General features: G+C 39.1%; 1 protein-coding gene across 1 annotated transcript; it reads left to right on the forward strand.

The window, feature by feature from the left end:
* The first annotated feature begins 263 nt into the window (after window positions 1–263).
* Window positions 264–22,266, forward strand: dync2i1 (dynein 2 intermediate chain 1). Its single transcript, XM_057824771.1, has 23 exons — window positions 264–383; window positions 3,505–3,653; window positions 4,016–4,377; window positions 4,447–4,505; window positions 5,654–5,818; window positions 5,884–5,943; window positions 6,113–6,163; window positions 6,356–6,536; window positions 6,609–6,717; window positions 9,731–9,860; window positions 9,923–10,034; window positions 11,387–11,475; window positions 11,561–11,690; window positions 11,763–11,938; window positions 12,032–12,194; window positions 12,282–12,389; window positions 12,464–12,525; window positions 12,599–12,650; window positions 16,843–16,903; window positions 17,146–17,245; window positions 17,313–17,444; window positions 20,728–20,951; window positions 21,234–22,266. Exons 1-23 carry the CDS (start codon window positions 369–371, stop codon window positions 21,403–21,405), a joined length of 2,862 nt encoding a protein of 953 aa, XP_057680754.1. The 5' UTR covers window positions 264–368; the 3' UTR covers window positions 21,406–22,266.
* The last annotated feature ends 1,548 nt before the right edge of the window (window positions 22,267–23,814 follow it).

Consider the following 23,814-nt stretch of genomic DNA (forward strand, 5'->3'; position numbering starts at 1 on the left):
GAAAACAAGGTCGTGTTAAACAACGCAAAATTACACTTGTTGATTGAGTACATATAAATAAGAGAACAGTATTTAAATAAAACGTATAATGACACAGGATAATCTAACAAAACCCTAATTTATCGTTTTGTTGTAGTTTTTATTCCAACTTGGAATTTGAATTGGACGAATCGATTATTTAGTAATGGATCGAGATATGCACTCTGCTATCGATTAACACACCTGTCGTCAAGGGGAATGTGACGCATTGTCCTTGGTTTCGTGTAACTGCGCATGCGCAAGACAAGAAAATTACAGCGCTCGTCATGGTGCTGTCTTAGCAAACATGTAGCCCTAACTGAGCAAAATTTGCGAACACCAACGGCAGCATGCACCACGAAAAGGTAGATTTTTCTTAAAAAATATACTTCAGTGTGGTGACGCGTGCTGTTTGACGGTCGTTTAACTCATTCTTAGCAGTTTTCTCACGAGCCAGTAATTCGTTTCAAGCGGATAAATACGACCAGTTTCCTCAATGTGTGTATAAAATGATCGCTGAATGCTTGTTAGGGCCCGAGCACTAAGCGTGCGAAGGCCCTATTGTTTTGCAAAGGATTATTATTATTATTATTATTATTATTATTATTATTATTATTATTCTTCTTTTTTCAGGGCAAATGAAAATGGCCAATTTGGAGGCCTGAACATGCACGAAAAGTCACCAAAATTTGCACAAACGTGCGGCTTTGCGTAAATTTCGATAATCTTGTGTCGTTTTGAAAAAATGTCAAAAAATGGCTCAGTGGCGCCCCCTTGACCCTTAAAATTTTCAAAAAGGCCTCTCCTCTCAGGTTTTCAACGTAGAGCAATGAAATTTGGGGAGTAGATACCTTATGCCTAACTGTTCAAAAAAGCCTCTTGCACCCATATTCCAAATCCAACAGGAAATCGGATATTTTGGATCAAATGTGAAATTTTTATCGGTTCACAGTTTGAGTTTACATTTGGAGGCCTGAACATGCACGAAAACTCACCAAAATTTGCACATACATGCAACTTTGCGTAAATTTTGATAATCTACAAAAAAATTTAACAAAATGGCTCAGTGGCGCCCCCTTGAAATTTTCAAAAAGGCCTTTCCTATTAGGTTTTTTCAACGTAGAACGATGAAATTTGGCGAGTCGATACATTGTGCAAAACTGCTCCAAAAAGTCTCTTGCACCCATATTCCAAACCCAACTGGAAGCCAGAAATTTTGGATCAAATGTGAAATTTTATCGATTTACATTTGAGACCTTGTCGCTGAAGAAAATAGTTGGATCGTCTTCAAAATTGGTCAGACTATTCAGGAGACATATGAGATCTTAAGTTTTCAAAATGGTGAGTTTTCACTCAAGGGTCTGACCTGGGCGTGGTCCCAAAGTCGGCCATTTTTGGGCAAAATACCAAATTCAGAAAATGATTAAAAACTCCGTGATACAACGTTCAATCTTTTTCATTTCTAGCATGTATATGAGATATCCCAGCCTGAACACGACTGCATTGAAATATTACCCATTAGGCCTGGCGCCCCCTAGTGGGAACAGGAAATGGCCTTCTTTACGAGACAGGCTCCTCCTCCAAGGGAAAAAAATCTATTGACCTCAAACCTGTTTCAGGGGAGCCTCAAGACATGTGTTCAGGTCCCTGATGAAAAATATTGAGGTTTCGTTGAAGCGGAGAGGTCCAAACTGGAAGTGAAAATGACCGTCAACAATTTGTCTCGCCAAAAATTTTGAACAGTCATAACTCGGCAGATATGCAACATATCTGCGCCAAACTTTCCGTGTTTGTTGAGAGTCATACCCTGAAGGTTCTTGTAGGGGTCATTTGCATCAACTCTACAGTGCCAACTAGTGGCGACAGAAAGAAGTTTTAAAAAAGGCCTTTCCTATTGGGTTTTTTCAACATAGAGCAAGGAAATTTGGGGAGTAGATACCTTATGCAAAACTGCTCCAAAAAGTCTCTTGCACCCATATTCCAAATCCAACAGGAAATCGGGTATTTTGGGTCGAATGTGAAATTTTCATGGGTTCACAGTAAGAGTTTACATTTGGAGGCTTGAATATGCATAAAAACTCACCAAAATTTGCACATACATGCGGCTTTGGATAACGTTCGATAATCTTGCAACGTTACGAAACAATTTAACAAAATGGCTCAGTGGCGCCCCCTTGAAATTTTCAAAAAGGCCTCTCCATTTAGGTTTTTCTAACATAGAGTGATGAAATTTGGAGAGTCAAAACTTTGTGCAAAACTGCTCCAAAAAGTCTCTTGCACACACATTCCAAATCCTACAGGAAATCGGGTATTTTGGATTGAATGTGAACTTTTTATCGATTTACAGTGTGCACATTTTACACCTTGGCACCTAGGGAATTAGTTTGATCATTCTCAAAATTGGTGAGACTGTTCATGAGGCATATGAAATCTTAAGTTATAAAAATGGTGTGTTTTCATTCACGGGCCTGACCTGGGCGGGGCGCCAAATTCTTCCATTTTTTCGCCAAAACACCGAATTCGGAAAATGACTGATAACTCCCTCATACAACGTTCAATCTATTTTAAATCTGGCATGTGTGTGAGGTATACCAGCCTGAGCAGGACTGGATTGAAAATTTACCATTTGTGCCTGGCGCCTCCTAGTGGGAACAGGAAATGCCCTTTTTTACGGGACACACTCCTCCTCTAAAGGGAAAAAATCAATCTACTTCAAACCTGCATAAGGGAAACCTTAAGACCTGTCTTCAGGTGCCTGATGAAAAATATTGAAGTTTCGTTGAAGCGGAGGGGTCCAAACAGGAAAGTGAAAATGACTGTCAACAATTTTTCTCTCCAAAAACTTTGAACAGTCATAACTCGGCAGATATACAAGATATCTGCGCCAAACTTCCCGTGCTTGTTGAGAGTCATACCCTGAAGGGCCTTGTAGGGGTCATTTGCATCAACCCTACAGCGCCAACTAGTGGCGATAGAAAGTCACTCGTTTTTCCAAAACATGTCCAGTTCTTTTCATGTTGGTCATTGTAGTTTCAAGACCTATTAAAATACTTTTTTTACGGCCCATGTCCACGTGTCTCTGTCTGTTGCCGTGACGACCCTTTGTTCGCCATTTAAAGGAAATATTTTTTTTCAGAGACTCAGGGAGCTTATAGAGCCACAATAGTTGGCACACTTGGTCGAATTGGCCCAGTTAGAAGATTAATTTTGGTTTTGAATAAGGGCTTGGCTGCACAGCTCAGTAGTGGCTCCTTTTTTGTAGTACTCTCTCCAATAGGGGTTTTTATCTCTTGGGTGTGGGAATGTAAATAGGCGACTTTCGAGCATGTTAGGTTCTAATGAGATGATTAGAGAGGAGGATCTGCCACCACCCTGACCTGCACACAGTCCGAGTTGCGTGACGTCCGAGTTGCGCTAGATTGCGAGGGCCCGTTCAGTCCTGCTTGCAGGCCTAGTTTTTTTTGTTTTTGTTTTTTGTTTTTAAAGAAAATAAGCATGGAGGACACTTGGACTACTGCCGAGTTGAAAAGACAACTTTCCAGGAGGAGGGAACAGGACCACGACAGAAGGCAGCATCGCGGTGGGGAATCCGCGGAAAGACGTCACAGGGACTCCCGAGGGGACAGGGACCAGAGGTGGTTAATAAGTACAATACTCAAACAGTGTACTTACGTAAAATTATATACACTTGTGTACATAATACTCTGGTAAAAGTACAAGTGCTGATTCAACCTCTTTACTCCTGTAAAACGACCAAAAACTGTTACAACTGAAAACGAAAATCTTCCTTTTCTGTCAATTACTCTATTTTCTTACGTTGTGTTGTCTTCTGCGAAGACTAAAACATGTAATGAGCCTTATGAGAATGTAAGGAGTTGAAAGCACAGATGTACAAAGAGTAAAACTCAAAAATTGCCCCCTGGAAACTCAAGTACAGTTAACTGAACTCACCTCTTATGTAAAGTAATGTTACTTTTTCACTTCTTACTCATGACAGAGAGCGTCATGCAGAAAGACGGGACTTGCATCGAGAGGATCGAAGGGGTGACTGGGACAAGAGGACGGATGAGGGACGGGACAAACTGGAGGATGGCAACAGACGTGGCCCCGACTCCAGAGAAGACAAGGAAAAGCGGGCTAAAGTGAGGCCAAGGGAGGGACATGAGGAGGAGGACAGACACAAGAGGAAGGACGACAAGGAAAGACAAAGAGAGGAAAGAGACAGGGAAAGACGGAGGGAGGAACGGGATAAAGAAAAACGCAGGGAAGAGCGGGAAAGGAGGAGACCCGATGAGAGGCTGGACGATCAAGACAGACGAGAGAGGCATGAGGAAAGGAAGCATTCGAGGGAAGAAAGAGGTAGACATTCCCCAACATTTTAATCACTTTTCCATCATGTATTAAAGTGTCTTACTCCCAACACTGCAGAGCAACACCGAAAACAAAGAGAAGAGCGAGAAAGGAGACACAAAGAGAGAGCATCTCACGTAAGCATCCTAAGTATAACAAATGGACATTACACGGCAAAAACACACCTCCTTAAAACCAGTTAAATTCCCTTGGTTTTAGACAGTGTAAATCTACTAGAAATAAGTGAAATTATCTGCCACTGCTTCAATTAAGTTTTACTCACACAAATTTCTTGAAATAAGAAAAATAGCTAGCTGAAAATAAACCTATGTTAAGCAATGAATTAGTATATAAAATGTTTAAAAAAGCTTTGAAATTCCAAATATTCTTAATTCATTGGTAAATATTGTTCAAAACATTATTTGGAAGCAAATTATTCTTGATTTAGGTGGAAAAATTACCAACATTTAGATGTATGAGCTTAATAAGAACAAATAGTAATATTTACTCTAATATTTAAGTCGAATAATCTGAGGCATTAATCTGTTAACTAGTCATTAACACTCAAAACAAGATGGAGAAAATTATTTGACTAGATTTAAGAAGAATAATCTGATTAAGACGTTATAAATTTGCATTGTACACTAGGGCTGCAGCTATCGATTATTTTAGTAGTTGATTAATCGATGAACTAGTTAGTTCGAATAATCGAGTAATCGTATAAGAAAAATAAAAAAATCAAATAACTGAGCTGAGCCTCAAACGGCATAAAAAAATTAATGAGGATCTAAGTACAACAAAGAACAATTGGCTAATTTACATTGCAAAAGTCCACTAGCTTAAATGCTTTAAAAAGCTAACATTTTTTTTTACAATGCTCTTAACAAATGGTTCAAACACATATTCCCACAAAAAAAACAACAACAAAAAACGGCTAGCTATACCTATAAACTACATTACGAATGCATAAAAAAAACATTAGCTCAAACAAAAACTTAGCTTACATTGGTCTGAACAGGGAGCAGCTGGATTCCGCCATATGAAAATATTATTATATCAAATTCACTGTTGCCATTAGATTGCAGTGTATCCACCCAAATCATGAAAACTAAATGCCAACACTTTCAAAACAAACAATTACAACACCACTTTAATTAAATGAATACTCGAAGCAGCAAAATTTAATTTGAATCTTTTTTCTAATCGAATTACTAGAGTTAATCGATTATCGTTGCAGCACTACGGTACAACCATTTGTGTTTGACCATTCCTCACATTTTATTAGGACGAAACGCTGAGGCGTGCCAGAGAAGAGGAAACTGAGGAAGAGCGAGCTGAGCGGGAAAGACGCAGAGAGAGGCGGCGCAGGGAAGCGGCTGAGAGACATCACAGCAGCCCAAGGAAATCTAAAGCCAGTCACGGCCAGGACACTGAGACCAAAAAAGTTGAGGTTAGTGGGTCACTTACCTAGAACCAAGACTTTAATACGTTACCTTGTTTTTCTAATTTATCCAGGAGGACGTGATGCATTCAAGAAACGTGGCAACTAAAGATTCCGCAGACAGGGAAGAAACAGTAAGATTCCAACTTGTGAAAAATTAATAATTAATTAATAATTAATGCATGCATGTGGTACGATTATGCTGTCCCTCCTTGCATCACTTTTACATGATTAACAACAAAACAACTCAAAACAATATATACAGTAGTACACTGTTTTATATGTTTTTGTTTATTTTTCAAGGTGCAGGCACCAAAGGCTGAGCCTTCGCAAGAGTACGAGGATGATTTTGAGGTAAAATGATAACTTTGCTCATATATCATTCTATTATTTATTCCATTTCCATTCATGTCATTTGTCACATTTGCATGCCCTAATTGGTTTACTTGACAAGAAAGCGGTAAGGATTTTTTTCACCTCACATTTGCGTAATTTTTTCGCGCAGTTTGTTCTCACGCTTCACTCGAATGTTTGTCATTTTGGCAGGAATACGAGGAGGATTTTGAAGAACTAGACGAGGACGGCGAGAAGGAAGATGAGAATTTAGAGATGTCCGAGGAGGTAAAAGCGATCCAGAGAGCCATGGGTGAAGAAAATGAACGAGTCAGAGCGTCGTTTTCTAGACTCAGCAAAGAGGAAGAAGAGGAAAAGCCTGAATTGTCCCAAGGTAGTCCTGATATATGGTTTAGTTAAAAAAACAATACATGTAAAATAATAATAATGCATCTTTTATTCCCAGTAAAACGAGAAGAGAAGAAGAACATTAGAAGCTCACAGCGTGGAAAGTTCATTGACTTTGCGGCCGCAAAGAAGCGAGAAGCAGGGAAGAAAGTCGCTATGAAACAAAAGTAGGCAAGGAATATGATTCTAACCCTTCAGAAACCCCCAAAATATCCTCAACAGTTCAAAGTGTGCTGCAAACAGTGTTGGGCACGTTACTTTAAAAAAGTAATTAGTTATAGTTACTCACTACTTCTTCCAAAAAGTAACTGAGTTGGTAACTGAATTACTTTATAGTAAAAGTAACTAGTTACCAGGGAAAGTAACTATTTCCGTTACTTTAAAAAGAAGTTGTTGTATGTCAAAGAATTTGAAATTTTCTGAGCAGTATTCGAGTCAGTTGAATAGAGAAGAACAGATAGGTAGTTGTGTTATAGAACCTTGTAATATTTATTGCACCTCATCAGCAACGGATTTATCCTACACTTGAAGTGCAACAAAAATAAACAGATTTGAATTGCTTACCACAGATGTCGACAAAAGCTTTGCCCCGGGACATAAATTACACTTTACATGCACGTTCTTTCCTTTAATTTCGACTAACTTGAAATAGTGTTTATATCTCTACTTCGTAAAGGACAAATTTTGCTCTGAATGCTCTGCCATCATATCCCTCTGCATCTGTTTTGAGTGTGCGTGTTTGCCGCACACGCTGTTCCGGTTTGTGTGTCAAAACACCGGCTCTGTTTGTCTTACGATAACACATGACTCTAACCCTCAGCCAATCACAATCACTTCCATCGCATCTATCCAGGGGGTGCATTCAGGTAGCCTCGTACCCCTACTCCTCCCGTCACCCTCAAAGCGCCTGCCATCCTCAAGATGGAAGCAGCATTCTTGTTGGCTGACAGTGGGGGATGAGAACGAGGCTAGCATTCAGGTGTAGCAAACACAGAAACGTTAGTAAGCTTTGGAAAGCAGTGTCTAATTGAATGAGCAAGGACAAACAGCCTGGGGTCATAAGAAGTACGTGTGCTGTTCTCGAACCTGAATGCACCCCGAGTCTTGGATGACAAATGAACAGAGCAGAGTAGACTCGCTACGGCTGGTAGTTTCTTCAATTTATTCAGAGTAAGTAACGCACCGTTTTTGACCGTCAGTAACGGTAACGGCGGAAAAATAATTAGATTACCCCGTTACTGAAAAAATAACGCCGTTATGTAACGGCGTTATTTATAACGGCGTTATTCCCAACATTGACTGCAAAATGCACAATGTCATATTTGAGAAAAATGAGCACTTCATTTTTCGGACTATAAATCGCACCAACCAAAAAATGAACAATGAAGAGGGAAAAAAAAAACATACAGTGGTACCTCTACTTACAACATTACAACTTACAACTCTGTAATTCGAAAAATTCGTAAATAGAGACGCGTTTTACATGTAAATGCCCTAATCCGTTCCAAGCACACATTACTTTTTATAATTTGGGTAAAACCGGAATAAAAAAAACACATTTGAATCATTCCATATACCTAACCTAACCGTTAATACCTGTAATGAAGTAGATATTAGAACAAAATGCAAAGAAAAAAAGAAATATCTAACCTTTCGAGTGAGGCAATGTCCTCATCCAGGAGATCGATGGTGTCTATCACCTATCTCATTCTTCGTGACACAAAAACGCGAGTAGACCTATGCTATAATGTGCGACGTCGACTCGCAATATCAACCATAACACCGTCGTGCCTGTGCACCTCATCATACTGCGACACCCAAATTAAAACGTCATCAACAATAAGCCAAAAGGAGAGTAGAATCCTACAGGGGCCTGATGGGAAATATTATGACCATTAGGGCAACAGATCTTGTGGCGCGATATTTAAAAGCAGAAAGTACATATGTATTTTCTACAGTATTGTATAGTATTTGGGCCTTTCGTAACCTGAAATTTCTTTCCTAACAAAAGGCCATATTTTCCCATTTAAACATATGGTAACCTGAAAATAACGTTTGTAGAGACTTTCGTAAGTACAGGTACCACTGTATAAGACACACAAGAGCATGAGCATTTGAGCATTTGTTTTTAAGTCATCGCCGATGTTGAAACAGGTCTTCTCTCTCTTGCGGTTTAGTGTGAAAATAACATGTGAAAAGAGTTACAGGTAGTCCCCAGGTTACGGACAGATGCCGTTCCTACGCTGGCGACATAACCCGAATTCCCGCGCAAATCGGAATTAACCCTTTAAGTACCCCTAAATACTCCCTAAATCTCAAAGTAACAATCCAAAACCATGATTTATACGTAATTCAATGTACTATCCTCGCCAAGATTTTGGAGCCAAGTCCTAGCTAGACAATGAGCTAAGCTCCAAAATTACGATGTCAGATGTCCGTGTGGTTTGCGGACTTTATTCAGCTGCTCATGACATCAACACTTGCAGAATGAAACGAAAATAAAATCGAAATTAAATCAGTTTAATCTAAAAAAACACTAATTAAAATTTGCATTTATAACAAGCTCCTGATACAGCAATAACAATCCACACAAAAGGTTAATATGTAACAGTTCGCTTCCGCACATCATCAAAAACTTTTATGTATAGGTGTTGCCTCTGTGGACGCTTCACAAGCAACAAATGTGCAGGCAGGCCTGCAGCTTTAAAATTTCCCCTCTTTCTCTCACTCGACTGCGCGACTTTGTGGGAGCAAATGCGCTCTTCGTCGTGTGTGCGCATGTGCTCTTCTTCATGTGCACAAATACTGTACATTGTTCTTCGTGTGTACATGCGCTCTTACTCCCATGCCATTAGTACAACCTGCTCTACGCTTCCTGCGCCAAGATAAAAGCATGCATCACAAAAAAAAAACAAAAAAAACAAAAAATTAAAAGAAAACGAGACTCCGTTGTCGTAAGGTCTAAATCACGTAAGTCGGGTACGTCGTAACCTGGGGACTACCTTCAATAATGTGTTAATACTTTTACACGTAAGTCATTTCAGAATATAAGTCACACCAACGGGCAAAACGATGAAAAATCTGTGACTTAGAATCCAAAAAAATATGGTACAATAGAAATCTGACATTTAGTTTTGAATGTTCATAATAATTTTGCTTTATTTTGCATTTTTATAACAGAAAGCGCAGTGGAGAGCTGCTTCGCTTAATTGATCTGGATTTGTCCACTACGGTGTCCCTTCTGGATTTACCACCAGTCAGTGAATATGACATGTACATTCGGAACTTCGGTGCTGCTAACACAAAGCAGGTCTGTTTACAACATTCATATTGTATCTTACCTTGTTCTAATTATGATGCATTCCTCGCCAGGCTTACGTGCAGTGGAACGAGGAAAATGCAGACCGGGACATTCAAACTGAGGAGCTGGAGTTGAGTGACAAGTGGACGCAGCATCCCGCAGAACTGAGCGGTGCCTGTGGCGGTAGGAAAAAATAAACAAAACCTTTTACACTTTCTAACGTCTGAAAAAGTACTTCGCTTTCCAAGTAGAAACTGCAATTTCTGGAGAAATCATGATGGGGCATTGCTGTGGTAGATACAGATCTATTAGGTCACATCCTGATGATTTGGGGACATTTCGGGGACACTTCCTGTTTATATTTTGACGTACATGGCTGTCAATGGTATCGACTTACTTGGACGCCAATTGAATGTCAGTGGGCTGTAATGGTAAGTGTATGGCGAAAATCAAAACCACATGCTTTTCTGCCATTGAAAATGAATGGGAAATTTGGACGTACATTGCCGTCAATGGCATGGCCGTGCATGGCTGGCAGTGGTATCAACTTACTTGTCCACCAGTTGAATGTCAATGAGCTGTAATGGTAAGTGTATGGTCAAAATCAAAACCATACAAGTTTTTCTGCCATTGAAAATGAATGGGAAATTTGGACGTACATGGCTGTCAATGGCATGGCCTTGCATGACTGTCAATGGCATCGACTCACTTGGGCGCCAGTTGAATGCCAATGGGCTGTAGTGGTAGGTTTTTGGTCAAAAAACACAGCCACACAGGTTTTTCTGCCATTGAAAATGGAAAATTTGGATGTACATGGCTGTCAATGGCACTTGACTTAAATGAGCCCCAGTTGAATGTAAATAAGCTGTAATAACAACCTGTTTTCCCACCATTGAAAAAGAAGGTGAAATGCTTGCCATTAGATATGAATGGAACGCCGTACATGGCCATCAATGGCATCCCCATTAAAAATGAATGGGCAAGTTTTTGACAAATATTGAGGGAACTGTAAATTTTGGGCAAATTCTTTATACAACTTTTATGCCCCTTACCGTCCTGGAATTTTTTGTGTAAATTATGCGATTTGGTAAAAATTGCAGGATGAGATACATTTAGACCCCCCCCCCCCGCCCCCCCCGAAAAACGTTTTCATGGGCGAACGGAAATTTTTGGGGGTCATTTGAAAAATTCCCTGCTTCGCACAAAAATTCCAGTCATTTTGATATTCGAACAGTGACATCGGTCAAACAGTTTGGGCTGTGCGGCGCGATGAAGCAACGCCATTAAAGAAAAAAAGACAGGGGGAAAAAAAGGGAATTTTATTACATAGGTCTTTGCCCCATATAATAAAAGCACAGTTGGATTTAGTGTTCATCCAAAATGAGGCAAATATTTTTGTTAAAGGAAGTGATTCTTTTGCTTACCACTAGAGGGAGTCAGCATACTGTTGTAAATGCTTATTATGAGCGATTGTAGCACATTCCAGTGAAACCAGCTCAACATGCAAACTAGAAGTTGCCTTTTTTGTTCTGAAGATCCAAACCGGACAAATGAAACACGAAGCATAAGTGGGATGAACTTGGATTCAAGACGTTTGGCTGTCTTCCTGCATTCTGCGTCCCAGGTGATTTTTGTTTGTCTGTTGAGTATAATCCTCAGAAGTGAGTACAGTAGTGTATTCACTTATTACTTCCCATCCTTGATGGCAGGTGATGGCAGTGCTGCTGGAGGAGGATCACACCGAAAGAAGCTCCCTACAAGGCCGAAAGACGCAAAAGGATGCGCTGTCTTTTAGTGACGGAAGTCTACAGCTCAACACCAACTTGCATTTTCTCCGCAGTACGCAAATGACATCAACGTAACTTGTATTCCATGAATATATTCAACTAAACTACTTGTGGTTTCATCCAGGTCGCGTCATCAGCCAGGTGCTCTTCTCTCAGGCGCAGAGGCACACTCTCCTGTCGGTTCACATGCCCTCAGCTTCGTCCAGTGACGTCAGGCTGCATCACAGCTGCACCATCATCTGCGTCTGGAACATGTGGGAGCCGTCTAGACCGCGGAAGGTTCTGCTTTGTGACTCGGAGGTGCAGTTAGTGAATTACTACTAGTCCCTCTGTTTATTGTAAAATGGGCTCATGTAGGTTTCAAAGGCTGATAATTTGTTGACGCTCTCTCAGGTGCAGTGCTGCTGTTTCAGCCCAGGAAAGGCCACATTAGTGTTCGCAGGTACTTCCATCGGTTCCGTGGCGGTGTGGGACCTTCGGGAGCCCGACGGGAACCACGAACGCCTGAAAGTGGGCGATGACGAGTGGACTTTCAGACGACCCACTTTCTCCACCGGTATGTCACGATTGGCAATGCTTTGACACTGTGGACTTTTTACTCATTAGCTGCCATTGACAGCAGTAGACGCCTGTGTGTGCTTAGATGCAGTGCCCTCAGCCCATTTCTCATCAGTGACGTCCGTGGAGGTTGTTACCACCACTGTACCCGGTGGGCCGGGGTCAGAGGTGGCCTTTTTAGCATCTGAGGAAGGCAAGTTATCCCATAAATAAAGTATATTTGGTGTCTTTCTAATAATCCTGATGTTAATCTCCATTTATACCCAGAGTTGTTGGGATTGTCCTTTCAATTGGCATCTCTGGACGAGAACGGGCTTCTGAATCTTTGGGTCGGTCTCCATTTAATTTGAAAGTTTTTTTCCGAGTCAAAATCTTAAAGGTTGTTCTGTTTGTGGCCTGTAGGTGGTAGTGCAACTCGCAAAAGCCAATGAGGCTGGCTCCCAGACAGACCTAGGTAAGTTATTTATTTTTTGTATCCATGAACATACTAAAAGGTTTCAAGTGCCATATCACATTTGAACTGCATATTACATATGGCGGAAAACACAGACAAGACTGAAAAAGCAGTTTCTGCTCTTGCACTCCTCTTTAAAATAAAATGCTGTATTTTAAGCCAAAACAACTGTTGTGTTTGATAGAACAATATGTCTATATGCTGCCATAGCAGATTCATGGCACATGAAACCCCCGAACTATTTTTAATTTGGCCGTTTTACCCTAAAAAACCCCCGTTTACAGACGTCACGCAACCGCTTTTTTTTTCAACCCAGACATAAAAAGAATTAACCAAAATGTCTAACATTTTTAGCTTACAATCATTAATTGATGTCTAATATTTCGTTTAAAAAAAAAAAAAAAAAAACGACTTAAAAAAATTATTCACTCGCATATTTTAAACTTTTAAACAAATTACGTCACAATGAAAAAAATTGCATCTGTAAAAAAGTCACGGATATCTACCTCATAACTATCGATTAATTGTATTGTTTTGTTACTGTCGCATTTTCCCCAATATGATAGATGATAAATAATCGATCCAAACAAAGAAAGATTGGAAAAAAAAAAAAAAAGTTTAAAAGGGTAAATACAGTATATTGAAAAGAACATCTTGACCACTCGTTGATGTCTGCAATTTCTGCATCACGACCCTTGATATATTACCATGTTTCACTCATTAAATCCCCCAAAAATCCGACTGTGGCCATTCACATCTGTGTCTTGACACTCGATGACAAATGCTACATGGAGTTTTTGGATCGAAACAAGGTAAGTACGCGATAATATCTCGTTAAAATGGTGGCGTCTTTAATTCTGCTCTCGTGTGCTCTGCCTCCAGGGAGGGTTTTGCTGTTTAAATTTTTTTTTTTTAAATGCCCTCCTGTTCAAAATTTTCTTCCCCCAGAAAATTGAGATTTTAAGCTTTCCAATGGTGCATATCAGACAATTTTGAAATTTGGCCAAATTGGGGGTCTCAGTGCGGAACTTCAAGTCACTTGAGTGTTTTCCGCCATATACTCAATTACATATCACTGGTATCATCACGTTTTATGAAAATCCCCAAAATGGCATGTGTGTTTCCTTCCATAAACAGTGTGAAATTTTTTTTCCATTCAACCAAATATTTACATGCACTCTAACCGCAAATGTCTTTTTAACCCTCCTTTTACAAGAGTTTTGCTGGGTTAGTTTTACCCGATTATTAAAAAATGAAGCTCATGTTACTCATTGGCTGCTATTGACGGAGATAGATGTCCGATCCATTTTTAACTGGGAGGGGGCGAATGAACGTTCGTTTAACTCATTCTTTGCAGTTTTCTCACGAGGCTAGTTTTTCTTTTTCAATAAATATGACGTCCTTTCATTCGGTCCCTCCCGGTCAAAATGGATCAGACGTCTATCGCCATTACTGGCAATGAGTTACCCTATTTTCCGCACTATAAGGCACACTTAAAAGCCTTCAGTTTTCTTAAAGCCGACAGTGCACCTCATAATCCGATGCGCTTTATACAGTGGTACCTCGACATCCGATAGCTTCGACACACGATCTTTTCGACATCCAACATAAAATTTGACTCGCCATTTTTTTCTACATCCGACGACGTGCTCGAAATACGACAACAGTGCTGCTGCGGTTTCTCTGTTTTCTCACAAGACGGACGCACAGCGGATTTTCTTGTGAGAGCAATCAACATGGGTTCCAAGAATGTGAGTGCAGGTGGTTGAAAAAAGAAAAAAGATTTAGGCTTATCATTGAAATGAGGTTCAGTTCAGTTTACGTTTATTGTCCCCTAAGAGGGGGAAACTTGAAAATGATAGAAAAATATGAGCGTGGTGTGCGCGTCCGTGAACTGGCCCGACAATACGGCCGTAGAATGTCTACGATCTCGACGGTCCTCTTCCGACCTCCGTTCGCCAGTCTTTTAAAGTTAAGGTGACAATTATCATGATTGTAACGTCACCCAAAAAATCGCCAACTTTGTCAGGTTTTGAATTATTTATTTTAGAACTTGTACAACACAACATGCCTACTGTCCACCGCAGCTGAACATGAAAAACGAAAGTAAAAAGTCCTCTCTCACGCTGGCACTTCAGCCACACAGTGCATTCAGGTACACAACGCAAAACAAGTCCGCCACATTAGAACCCCATTCGTTACATTATTACAGGTATTGTTATTATTACTATCATTAAATTATTATCCCGATTTTTATTCATAATGTATTTGTTTTGCTCTGTGCAACTGCTATTTGCAATAGTACCAGCAGCATTTATTCAGGATTTAATGTAGATTTTCGTGCTGTGGAACGAATTAATGGAATTATAACGTATTCTTATGGGAAAATCCTGCTCGACATACGACCATTTTGACTTACAAACAAGGTCCTGCAACGAATTAACTTCGTATGGAGGTACCACTGTATATAGATCAATATTGTTAAATCATGGCATGAAATTCCCTTTAGCACAGCTCCATCTAGTGGATATATAATGCAACCCCAACCATTACTACTACTGCGCCTTATTATGCAGTGCGCCTTATATATGAAGACCATTTGAAAATAGGCCATTCATTCAGGGTGCGCCCTATACTCCGATGCGCCTTATAGTGTGGAAAATACAGTAAAGATGTCAGAAGCTGTATTTTTTAAACTTTTAATAGAATTGTAAACAAGTGCCACAAACCTTCATTGAGCCAAGCAGAACACGATTAATGCCCCAAAAACCTTTTTTTTTTTTCTTTTTTACAAAAATATGGGTCAACTTGACTTCTCTGAGTGAATATCTTAATATTAAACAACCCCACTAATAAATTCCCTGCAAAATATATATGTTAGAATTAGGGCTGTCAAATTTATCGCATTAACGGCCGGTAATTAATTTTTTAAATTAGTCACGTTAAAATATTTAATGCATTTAACGCATGCGCGCAACGACCCACTCACGCATTGCCACAAACAGACTACAATGGCGCTGTTTTATGTATATTGACAGCTAAGAGGCAGAGACAAGCGAGTAGAGTGAACACAGGCATTCATTGGAGCGGCACTATTTATTGGCAACAGCTTTGGCATCTCGTCCACAATAATTTTAACTATTGTGGCGAGCGACGTTGGGAAGAATGACAGGAGATTATCTTTTCTTAACACCTGTATTGAACACAAGGCAGAGAAGATATACCATTTGCAGCCAACACTGATAGTCATGGTTGCCCAACTTCCCATCATGCATTTGGGCAGAAACGTTAAGTCGCGACAGTATCATTTACTGAAAGCACAACAAAAATAATATTCCTCTCTCAAAAAAAAAAGTTCACAAAACGAAAAGCGCTCAATGCAAAGAGAACTGGCATTCCCAATCAAAATAGCTATGCAAAATAATACTCAGACTTTGGTCAGACTCTATTCAAACAATTCGTTTAGCTCAACAAATACACTAGATGGCAATATTTAGTCACAATATACAAACTCACATTTATCTTTTAAGAATTACAAGTCTTTCTATCCGTGGATCCCTTTCACAGAAAGAATGTTAATGCCATCTATTGGATTTATTGTTATAATAAACAAATACTGTACTTATGTACAGTATGTTGAATGTATATATCCATCTTGACTGATCTTTCCATTCCAACAATAATTTACAGAAAAATATGGCATATTTTACAGATGGTTTGAATTGCGATTAATTACGATTAATTAATTTTTAAGCTGTGATTAACTCGATTCAAAATTTTAATCATTTGACAGCCCTAGTTAAAATAATAATTTGACTACTTAAAATAGGAAACAGGTCATTTTGACCTCTGTGAGTAAACATGCAAATGAAAAAAACATCACAAATAGCAATTCTACTTTGAAAGATGTGTTAAAAATAAAAAACGAGTCAATTTGCCCCGTCTACGTAACAGGATGATTAACTATACAAGTACTAAAAACACATCTATCCATAAACACGCATATATAAAATAAACTGTCTGTTCTCATACATGTGTCCTGTGAACTTCTATCCATCCACAAATCATGTAAATGTCAGCCTGAGAGGGGAAAGAATGTTCAGAAGTTCGGCGCTCGAAGCAGTCTCGGTGTCGTGAACATACACTATGTGCTCATATTTCTCACACGTGCATGCACATGTGTTTTTTTCAGGGCTGAGACCGGGTGGCAAAGTGAAGCTGCTCCACAGCTCCGGCTGCGTGACGGCCGAGGGGTGAGATACGATAAACAGCATGTGATGATCATTTGTCAGCGCCGGGCGAGCCCTCTCAAAATAGGCCATAAAGCGGCACACAGCTGCCACGTTTGAGTTAAAAGGGGTCGCAGGATCTTGTTTGTTATGCTGTTGATTTTGTCACCTCAACATTTGATGGAAACATCTGCGTACGAGTGTCGTGTGTTCCTGGTTGTTTTTGGATGGGAATCTTATAACCTTCGACCTCTTCTTCTTCGCAGGGTGTCGCCCTCGCACGCTGACAAAACGGGACCGATGCAGTCGCTTCATTTAAAATTTCTCCCCACTGACCCCAGTCACTTTTTCATCGGTAACAATATGGTGAGAATGACCATAAATACAGGAATAAAAGTGAACTCAGTTCTGAAAATACCTGTTTTCACTGAAGGGTCAGGTCAACCACGGCACCACGCAGGGATTGAAGGCCTTGCCCAGGTGTTACAGCTCGCAGGAGTTAGCAGCCCGGCTTGTTGATGTCACCGCCATCCAGTTTTCTCCTTTCAAACCACATTTGTTTTTGGTGAGCAACAACCAAAAACACATTTTAAAAATACGTACAACTACAGACCTTCTCCAAAAACGTAGATAATGGAAAAGTTGGTATCTTTTTGGGAAATGATAATTTCTTGGAGATTGCATTATCTTATGTAAACTACATTAATCTACTAATTGAGAATTAATCAACAACATTATTAACTATTATTAACTACTAGAGTTGTCCAATTATCAGGTAGCCAATAATATCAGCCAATAAAGCATTTTAAAATTATATCGGATAATATCGACATCAATTTTTAATTATCGGTGTGCTTGTGCATATGCGATATGGTAGTGCCTTATTGGCAATTTGCACTTGCACTTGATAAAAAAAACAAAAAAACTGATGTTTGCACTATTGCAATTTCAACAATAAATATATTGGTGCAATATAGGCACTTTTTCCATAACTTTAGTTGAAGTTGTTCTCTTAATTTTCATAGAAGGTTTATTTTGAAAACATTGATGTTTTAAAATTTATTGTTATTAAAGCTAATAATTATTAATAACATGTTAAGTCCACAACCGCATATATCAGTATCGGTTTGACATCGTTATCGGATATTTGGAGTTGGACAATATCGGGATATCGGTTAAAAAGTAATTATCGGACAACTGTACTAAATACCATTTAGAAAAAAGATTGCTTAGAGAGACATAGTTCAATTAAAATTTGTTGTTAAAATTCTGTCTAGTTCTTCTTGAAAGCAGACCAACGATTTTGATATTTACTGATATTACAAAGTCTGTCACGATTCTATTCACATGGAATCGATTCAATACGATACTATGTACACATTTGAAATGTCAACAGAAATTGGAATGAAAATTATTTTTATAAATAGAGTAGTCCGGTAATATCTGCCACCCGATAATATCGGCTGATAAAAACATTTAAAATAAATATCGGAAAATATTGGTATTGGTATTGGTTTTGCGCCAGTATGTATGCTGCCTTATAAATTAAAATACAAGCCTGCAGCCTTTATGCATGGGCTGGTCACAGCTTAGCAAAGCAGCTGTGCTGAGACTGACCTAAAGATGACTGCAAACTAAGATGCATGCGATTTGTTAACTGAGAAAAACACCCTAAACACTCATGGTGCACAAATAAAAATATAATGAATCATAAACTCATCACATACTACCACTTTGTCACCAGAAAGAAATAGTCACTAAGAAAAGTAATAAAAACAAATAATTATGAGGGGTGTTTAAAAAATCAATTCTGAAATATATTGTGATATTACGTCATGCAATTCTCGTATTGATTCAAAATCTGTATCGATCCTTACCCGTGTTTTTTTTTTTTTTTTTTTTTTTTTTTTTTTTTTTTTTTGAAATAATTGAGCTGTTGCACTTCTACTCCCGTCTAGTAGTTTGCAGAACGCAGCGGCATTGCCTTTCAGTCAACTGAAGTGACAACAACATTAGACTAATCCGTGTAGAGGATTGTGTACGTCGGCCTCGAGTGGTTGCTCGGATTAGTCCTTTTATAAGTCTGAAATCTGGGCTCATTTTGGATTTGACTGCGAAAACAGAGGCATGAATTATTTAGAATGCAGGCTTGGACTAAAGCAGGTTTGCACTAACAAAGAAACTGTTATAACAAAAAAATTTTTACTTGAGTGCTGGATGATGTTTCAGGAATAAATTGATGTACTTAAATCCATTTTGATTTTTTTTTTTTAGTGATATACAAATATCACAATAATAGTCTTCAAGTGTGGTATCGGGATTAATCGGGATCGAATCGAATCGTGACCTGTAAATCATGATATGAATTGTAACGCCAAATATGAGGCAATACACACTCCTAATAAATATGATTAAAACCTGTGCAAAAGCCCAGCAAAATGCATCTTTGGAAGTGTCATTACATTGGCATGTCCTGCGATTCCCTGCCTCTGGTGTAATGCTTTGGTCGCCCCCTAGTGGCTTTTTAGGGCAACTAGTGTAAACATCATTTATTTGTGAATACTTTTATTTAATTACGGACATTTTCATTTTATTTTATTGATATGGGACATTATTTTGGCATTTTTTTAGCTTAATTTCATGTTTTTTTTTTTCATTTTTCACAGAATATTTGGAAAACACTGAAGTTGTTGTATTTATCATTATTAAACATCTAGTGGGGCATCACAATACAATTAGCAATAATAATTGCACGATATACATTTTTTAAAACCGATATCGATAACTTTCTGCTCCTCAAGGCCGATACCGATACGATAACCGATAATATATAATTTTTCATTGCATATTTACCCGAGATTTTGAACACCTGTAGGTCAAAAATACTAATGGTTGATTCAGCATAGATTTTCCTTTGACGGAACCAAAATTTTCAAAATGACATGAACATTATTATAATGAACAAAACAAAGACAAGAACAGTTTTGACTTCAAATAAAGTGCCCATTAATTTTTTCAAATGAATATAATTTGAGTCACAATCAATCAGTCAATATCATTGACGATGTGTTCCCCTGAACAATGAGCACTGATCTAAAACAAACATAAACCCAACAGGTATTTTGCTTTGTCAGCAGATAAAACATTTGTTGCAACAGGAGAGGAGACTTTTGTCGTCTTGGTCCATGAAACAACTTTCTTAACCTGGCAATTATAGAACAGCAAGCTTATCAATAACCAAAAGGCCTCTTAAGAACTTGTAAACAAAGCACTGTAAAATGCAAACAATTTTTAACTCAGTGAAGGAAAAATACGGCCTCTGGAACAGTAACAAAACTTTGCATATTGGCAAAATCGGAGTGGAAACAAACACACACATCCCAATCAGACACCGTGCCAAAGATATTATTAATAGGCCCGATAACATATTGTTATCGGATTTATTGGGATGACGTCACAATTCTTATTATCGGACCGATAACTATCGGACCGATAATTATCGTGCAACTCTAATAATATTGTAAGTCCTCGACCGCCTATAATATCACTATCGGGTTTTGGAGTTGTACAACATCAGGATATCGGTTAAAAAGTCATCATTGGACAACTGTATTTATACAATACGGTATATCTAAGAGGACAATGTTGGTTTAATTTAATCATTGCTTAACCAATTGGTGTATTGATCCTGATTGATATACTGTATATATTGTTACACCCCTATTAGTTAACATCAAAATAATCATTTATGACAGCCTTAGTGGAAACATGTCTGTACATTTCTTGGCAATGTGTCTGTGACTGTACTCCTAACTTATTCAACACTTTTTACTGTTACCTTCCGCCAGGTTGGCTGCAACGATGGCAGTGTGCGGTTGCACGACTTCAACAGTGACAAACCGGTGGCCGAGTGGACCGACAGCACTGCCGGGAAGTCTGTGGTCTCGCTGCAGTGGAGCCAGACCAGAGCGGCGGTCTTCTGCGTGTTGGACGCCGCATCCCGCCTTTACATTTGGGACCTGCTGAAAAGAGAAACAGCGCCTGTGGTTACAGAGCGATTAAACACCGACAGGTGATTTTGACACTTGGACTTTCTTGTTTTATGTACAGTATGGCATACAGTGAACCCCAGCTATTTGCGGGACCGAGGTGTGCTGCAAATAGCTGGGTTTGTAATTACGTAGATGACATAGCACATAAAACAAGATAATAAAGCATCAACACCATGCGTCTTGCATGTACATATCGTAAACCAATGTTACATAAACAACATGGTCAATAAAATCAGCTTTTGGCATTTACACATAACAATAAATGTATTACAACAGGAGGTCTTTGATTTTTACTTTCACAGGCTGACGGCCATGGCTGCGTTTGGAGATCCGGCACAACTGAACACATATTCAGGAATAGCGACAGCCCACCAATCGGGTAAAATAGAAATGCACTATTTCACACGGGAATTTACCATACAAAGTAGTGAAGAAGAAAAAACATTAGAAGGAAAGATTTTAGAATCCTTTTGAAACACTTTAAGGACTATATTTGTGCCTCAAATGGTTATTTTGACAGTGAATTTAAGTTTTTTTTTTTTTTTTTTTTAATATAAAACAAATGGAAAAATTACTGGGTTTTCATGCCATTGTTTCTATTTCTTTTTTTCAAATGAATAAAACAAAATGAATAAAAAATTCCCTTTTTAAAAATATGCAAAAATACGAGGGTCATTCAACAAATGGGGGATTTTTCGGTAAAAGGACTTCTAATACAAATAGCTTACTTTTTTTCCCCTTCTCAACGAAGTCTCCCAGCACTGTCACACACTTTTCCCATCTGTGCACAAGCTTTCCGTATTTCCTCAGCGTAAAAATCTTTGGACTGATGTCTCAGCCAGTCGCTCACAACACTTTTGGCTTTGTCGCTTTCAAACATTGTGCCATTTTGTCAGACATTTTTTCGGCGGTACCATACACACTTGACATTCTATGAATTTCAACTAGTTTGCACTTTGCAACCTTCAGCAACCAAAAACTTTACAACTGAACGTGTTCAATCCTGGAGCATGCGTCTTGGTCGGCCATCTTTTTTAATCGCCGAAACTCTCAAAGTTTTTTTTTTTTTTAATCTGCAAAAGAAATTAGATGCACGTGAAAAGTAAGTAAGAATACTGGTATAAAAGAATATCTTATGATTGAGAGATTAACCAAATCACAATTGTCAAATTGAATAATTTAGTTAATTTGATAATCATGTGTATCGATTAATCGTGGAAAGCCCTATTCATACTCATGACAGACATGTAGATTTTGTAATTTTTTCCACTCATGTATTTGTGTATGGTTGAAAATGTAAATAAAAACTGTGTACCACTATAACACAATCTGGAGGGTTTGTTTTTCTTCATCTGTACATTCATACACACACATTAAAGGTAAATATGTAATTTATCCTCACTCCTGACCTTCACTACCTCCTTTAAGTAGAGGTGCACATCAGTACTTACAGCATAGGTGACTTACCCTCCTTGTGGTGCACGTGCAGTTCATGTCGCAACAACATAGAACATATACTGACATGCAGAAGAGTGTTGCATAATAGCATATTGAACCTCACTCGAGAGGTCGTGCATACATGAAGTACCATGCACACAACCCGTTGTACTGGGGTAAAACATTAACACCTCCAAAGACTAGCACACGCTCGGACTTCCCGTACGGGACACTTTTAGCTTACTGTAGTTACTTAAAGTGCGACCTCCATTCCCACAGTATGCAGTGCCTTAACTCATTCACTGCTAGCCTATGTACACTGAGGAGCAGAAGCATTTGCACCCCTTGTGATTTTGCAAGTTCACCCTCTTAAAATAGAAAATAGGTAGAAAACTGAAATTTCAATCATAGATGCATTTCCAGTTATAGAGACAATCTTAAAGAAAATCCTGAATTTGCATTGTATTATTTTTCAATAATTTATTTGTAATTTATTGGGGTTCATAAGAATTTGTACCCCTTAGAAAATCACTCAAAGAGTTGTCAGTCTACCGTAGAAAAAAAAAAAAAAAGTCAACCTTTACCCCATGAGTAACCACCCCCCCGCCACCCGTTTGAGCTCAATATTGTCACCTGTGCACCCCAGAGTCAGTCATAATCCAACTGCCACCATCGGCAAGACTAAAGAGCTTTCGAAAGACACCAGAGAAAAAAATTGTTGAGCTCCACAAAGCTGAAAAAGGCTATGGGTCAATTGGAAAGCAGCTTGGTGAGAATAAATAAACAGTTGCAGCAATTGTTAAAAAATGGGAAAGGCTAAACATGACTGATAATGTACCTCAGACTGGGGCTCCTTGTAAAATCTCTCCTCGTGGGGCATCACTCACCATGAGAAAAGTGAGGGCTCAGCCTAGGACTACGCGGCAGGAGCAGGTTAATGACCTGAAGAGAGCTGAATGCACAGTTTCAAAGGCTACTGTCAGTAGAACACTACGGTGCAATGGTTTAAAATCATGCATTGCTCAGAAGGTTCCCCGGTTGAAGCCAGTACATGTGAAGGCCCGTCTGAAGTTTGCCAGGAACCATCTGAATGATGCAGAGAGGTGATGGGAGAGGGTCATGTGGTCAGATGAGACCAAAGCAGAACTTTCTGGTGCAAACTTTACTCATCGTGTGTGGAGGAAAAAGAAGGATGAGTATAATCCCAAGAACACCATCCCCACTGTGAAGTATGGGGGTGGAAACCTCATGCTTTGGGGCTGCTTTTCGGCAAATAGGACAGGACGACTGTACTGTATAAAGACGAGGATGATTGGTGAAATGTATCGTCAGATTTTGAGGCACAACCTCCTTCCCTCAGTCAGAGACCTGAAGATGAGTCATGGCTGGATCTTCCAACATGACAATGATCCGAAGCACACAGCCAAGCTGACCAAGGGGTGGCTG

Source organism: Corythoichthys intestinalis, chromosome 20 (genome assembly GCF_030265065.1).
Source record: "Corythoichthys intestinalis isolate RoL2023-P3 chromosome 20, ASM3026506v1, whole genome shotgun sequence".
NCBI classification, from domain to species: Eukaryota; Metazoa; Chordata; class Actinopteri; order Syngnathiformes; family Syngnathidae; genus Corythoichthys; species Corythoichthys intestinalis.

What these genes read in the sequence shown, in the direction of transcription:
- dync2i1 (XM_057824771.1), top strand. An exon ending in GCATTCGAGGGAAGAAAGAG is followed by an intron (nt 4,378 to 4,446) that starts GTAGACATTCCC and finishes CCAACACTGCAG; the next exon opens with AGCAACACCGAAAACAAAGA. An exon ending in CTTTTTAGCATCTGAGGAAG is followed by an intron (nt 12,390 to 12,463) that starts GCAAGTTATCCC and finishes ATTTATACCCAG; the next exon opens with AGTTGTTGGGATTGTCCTTT.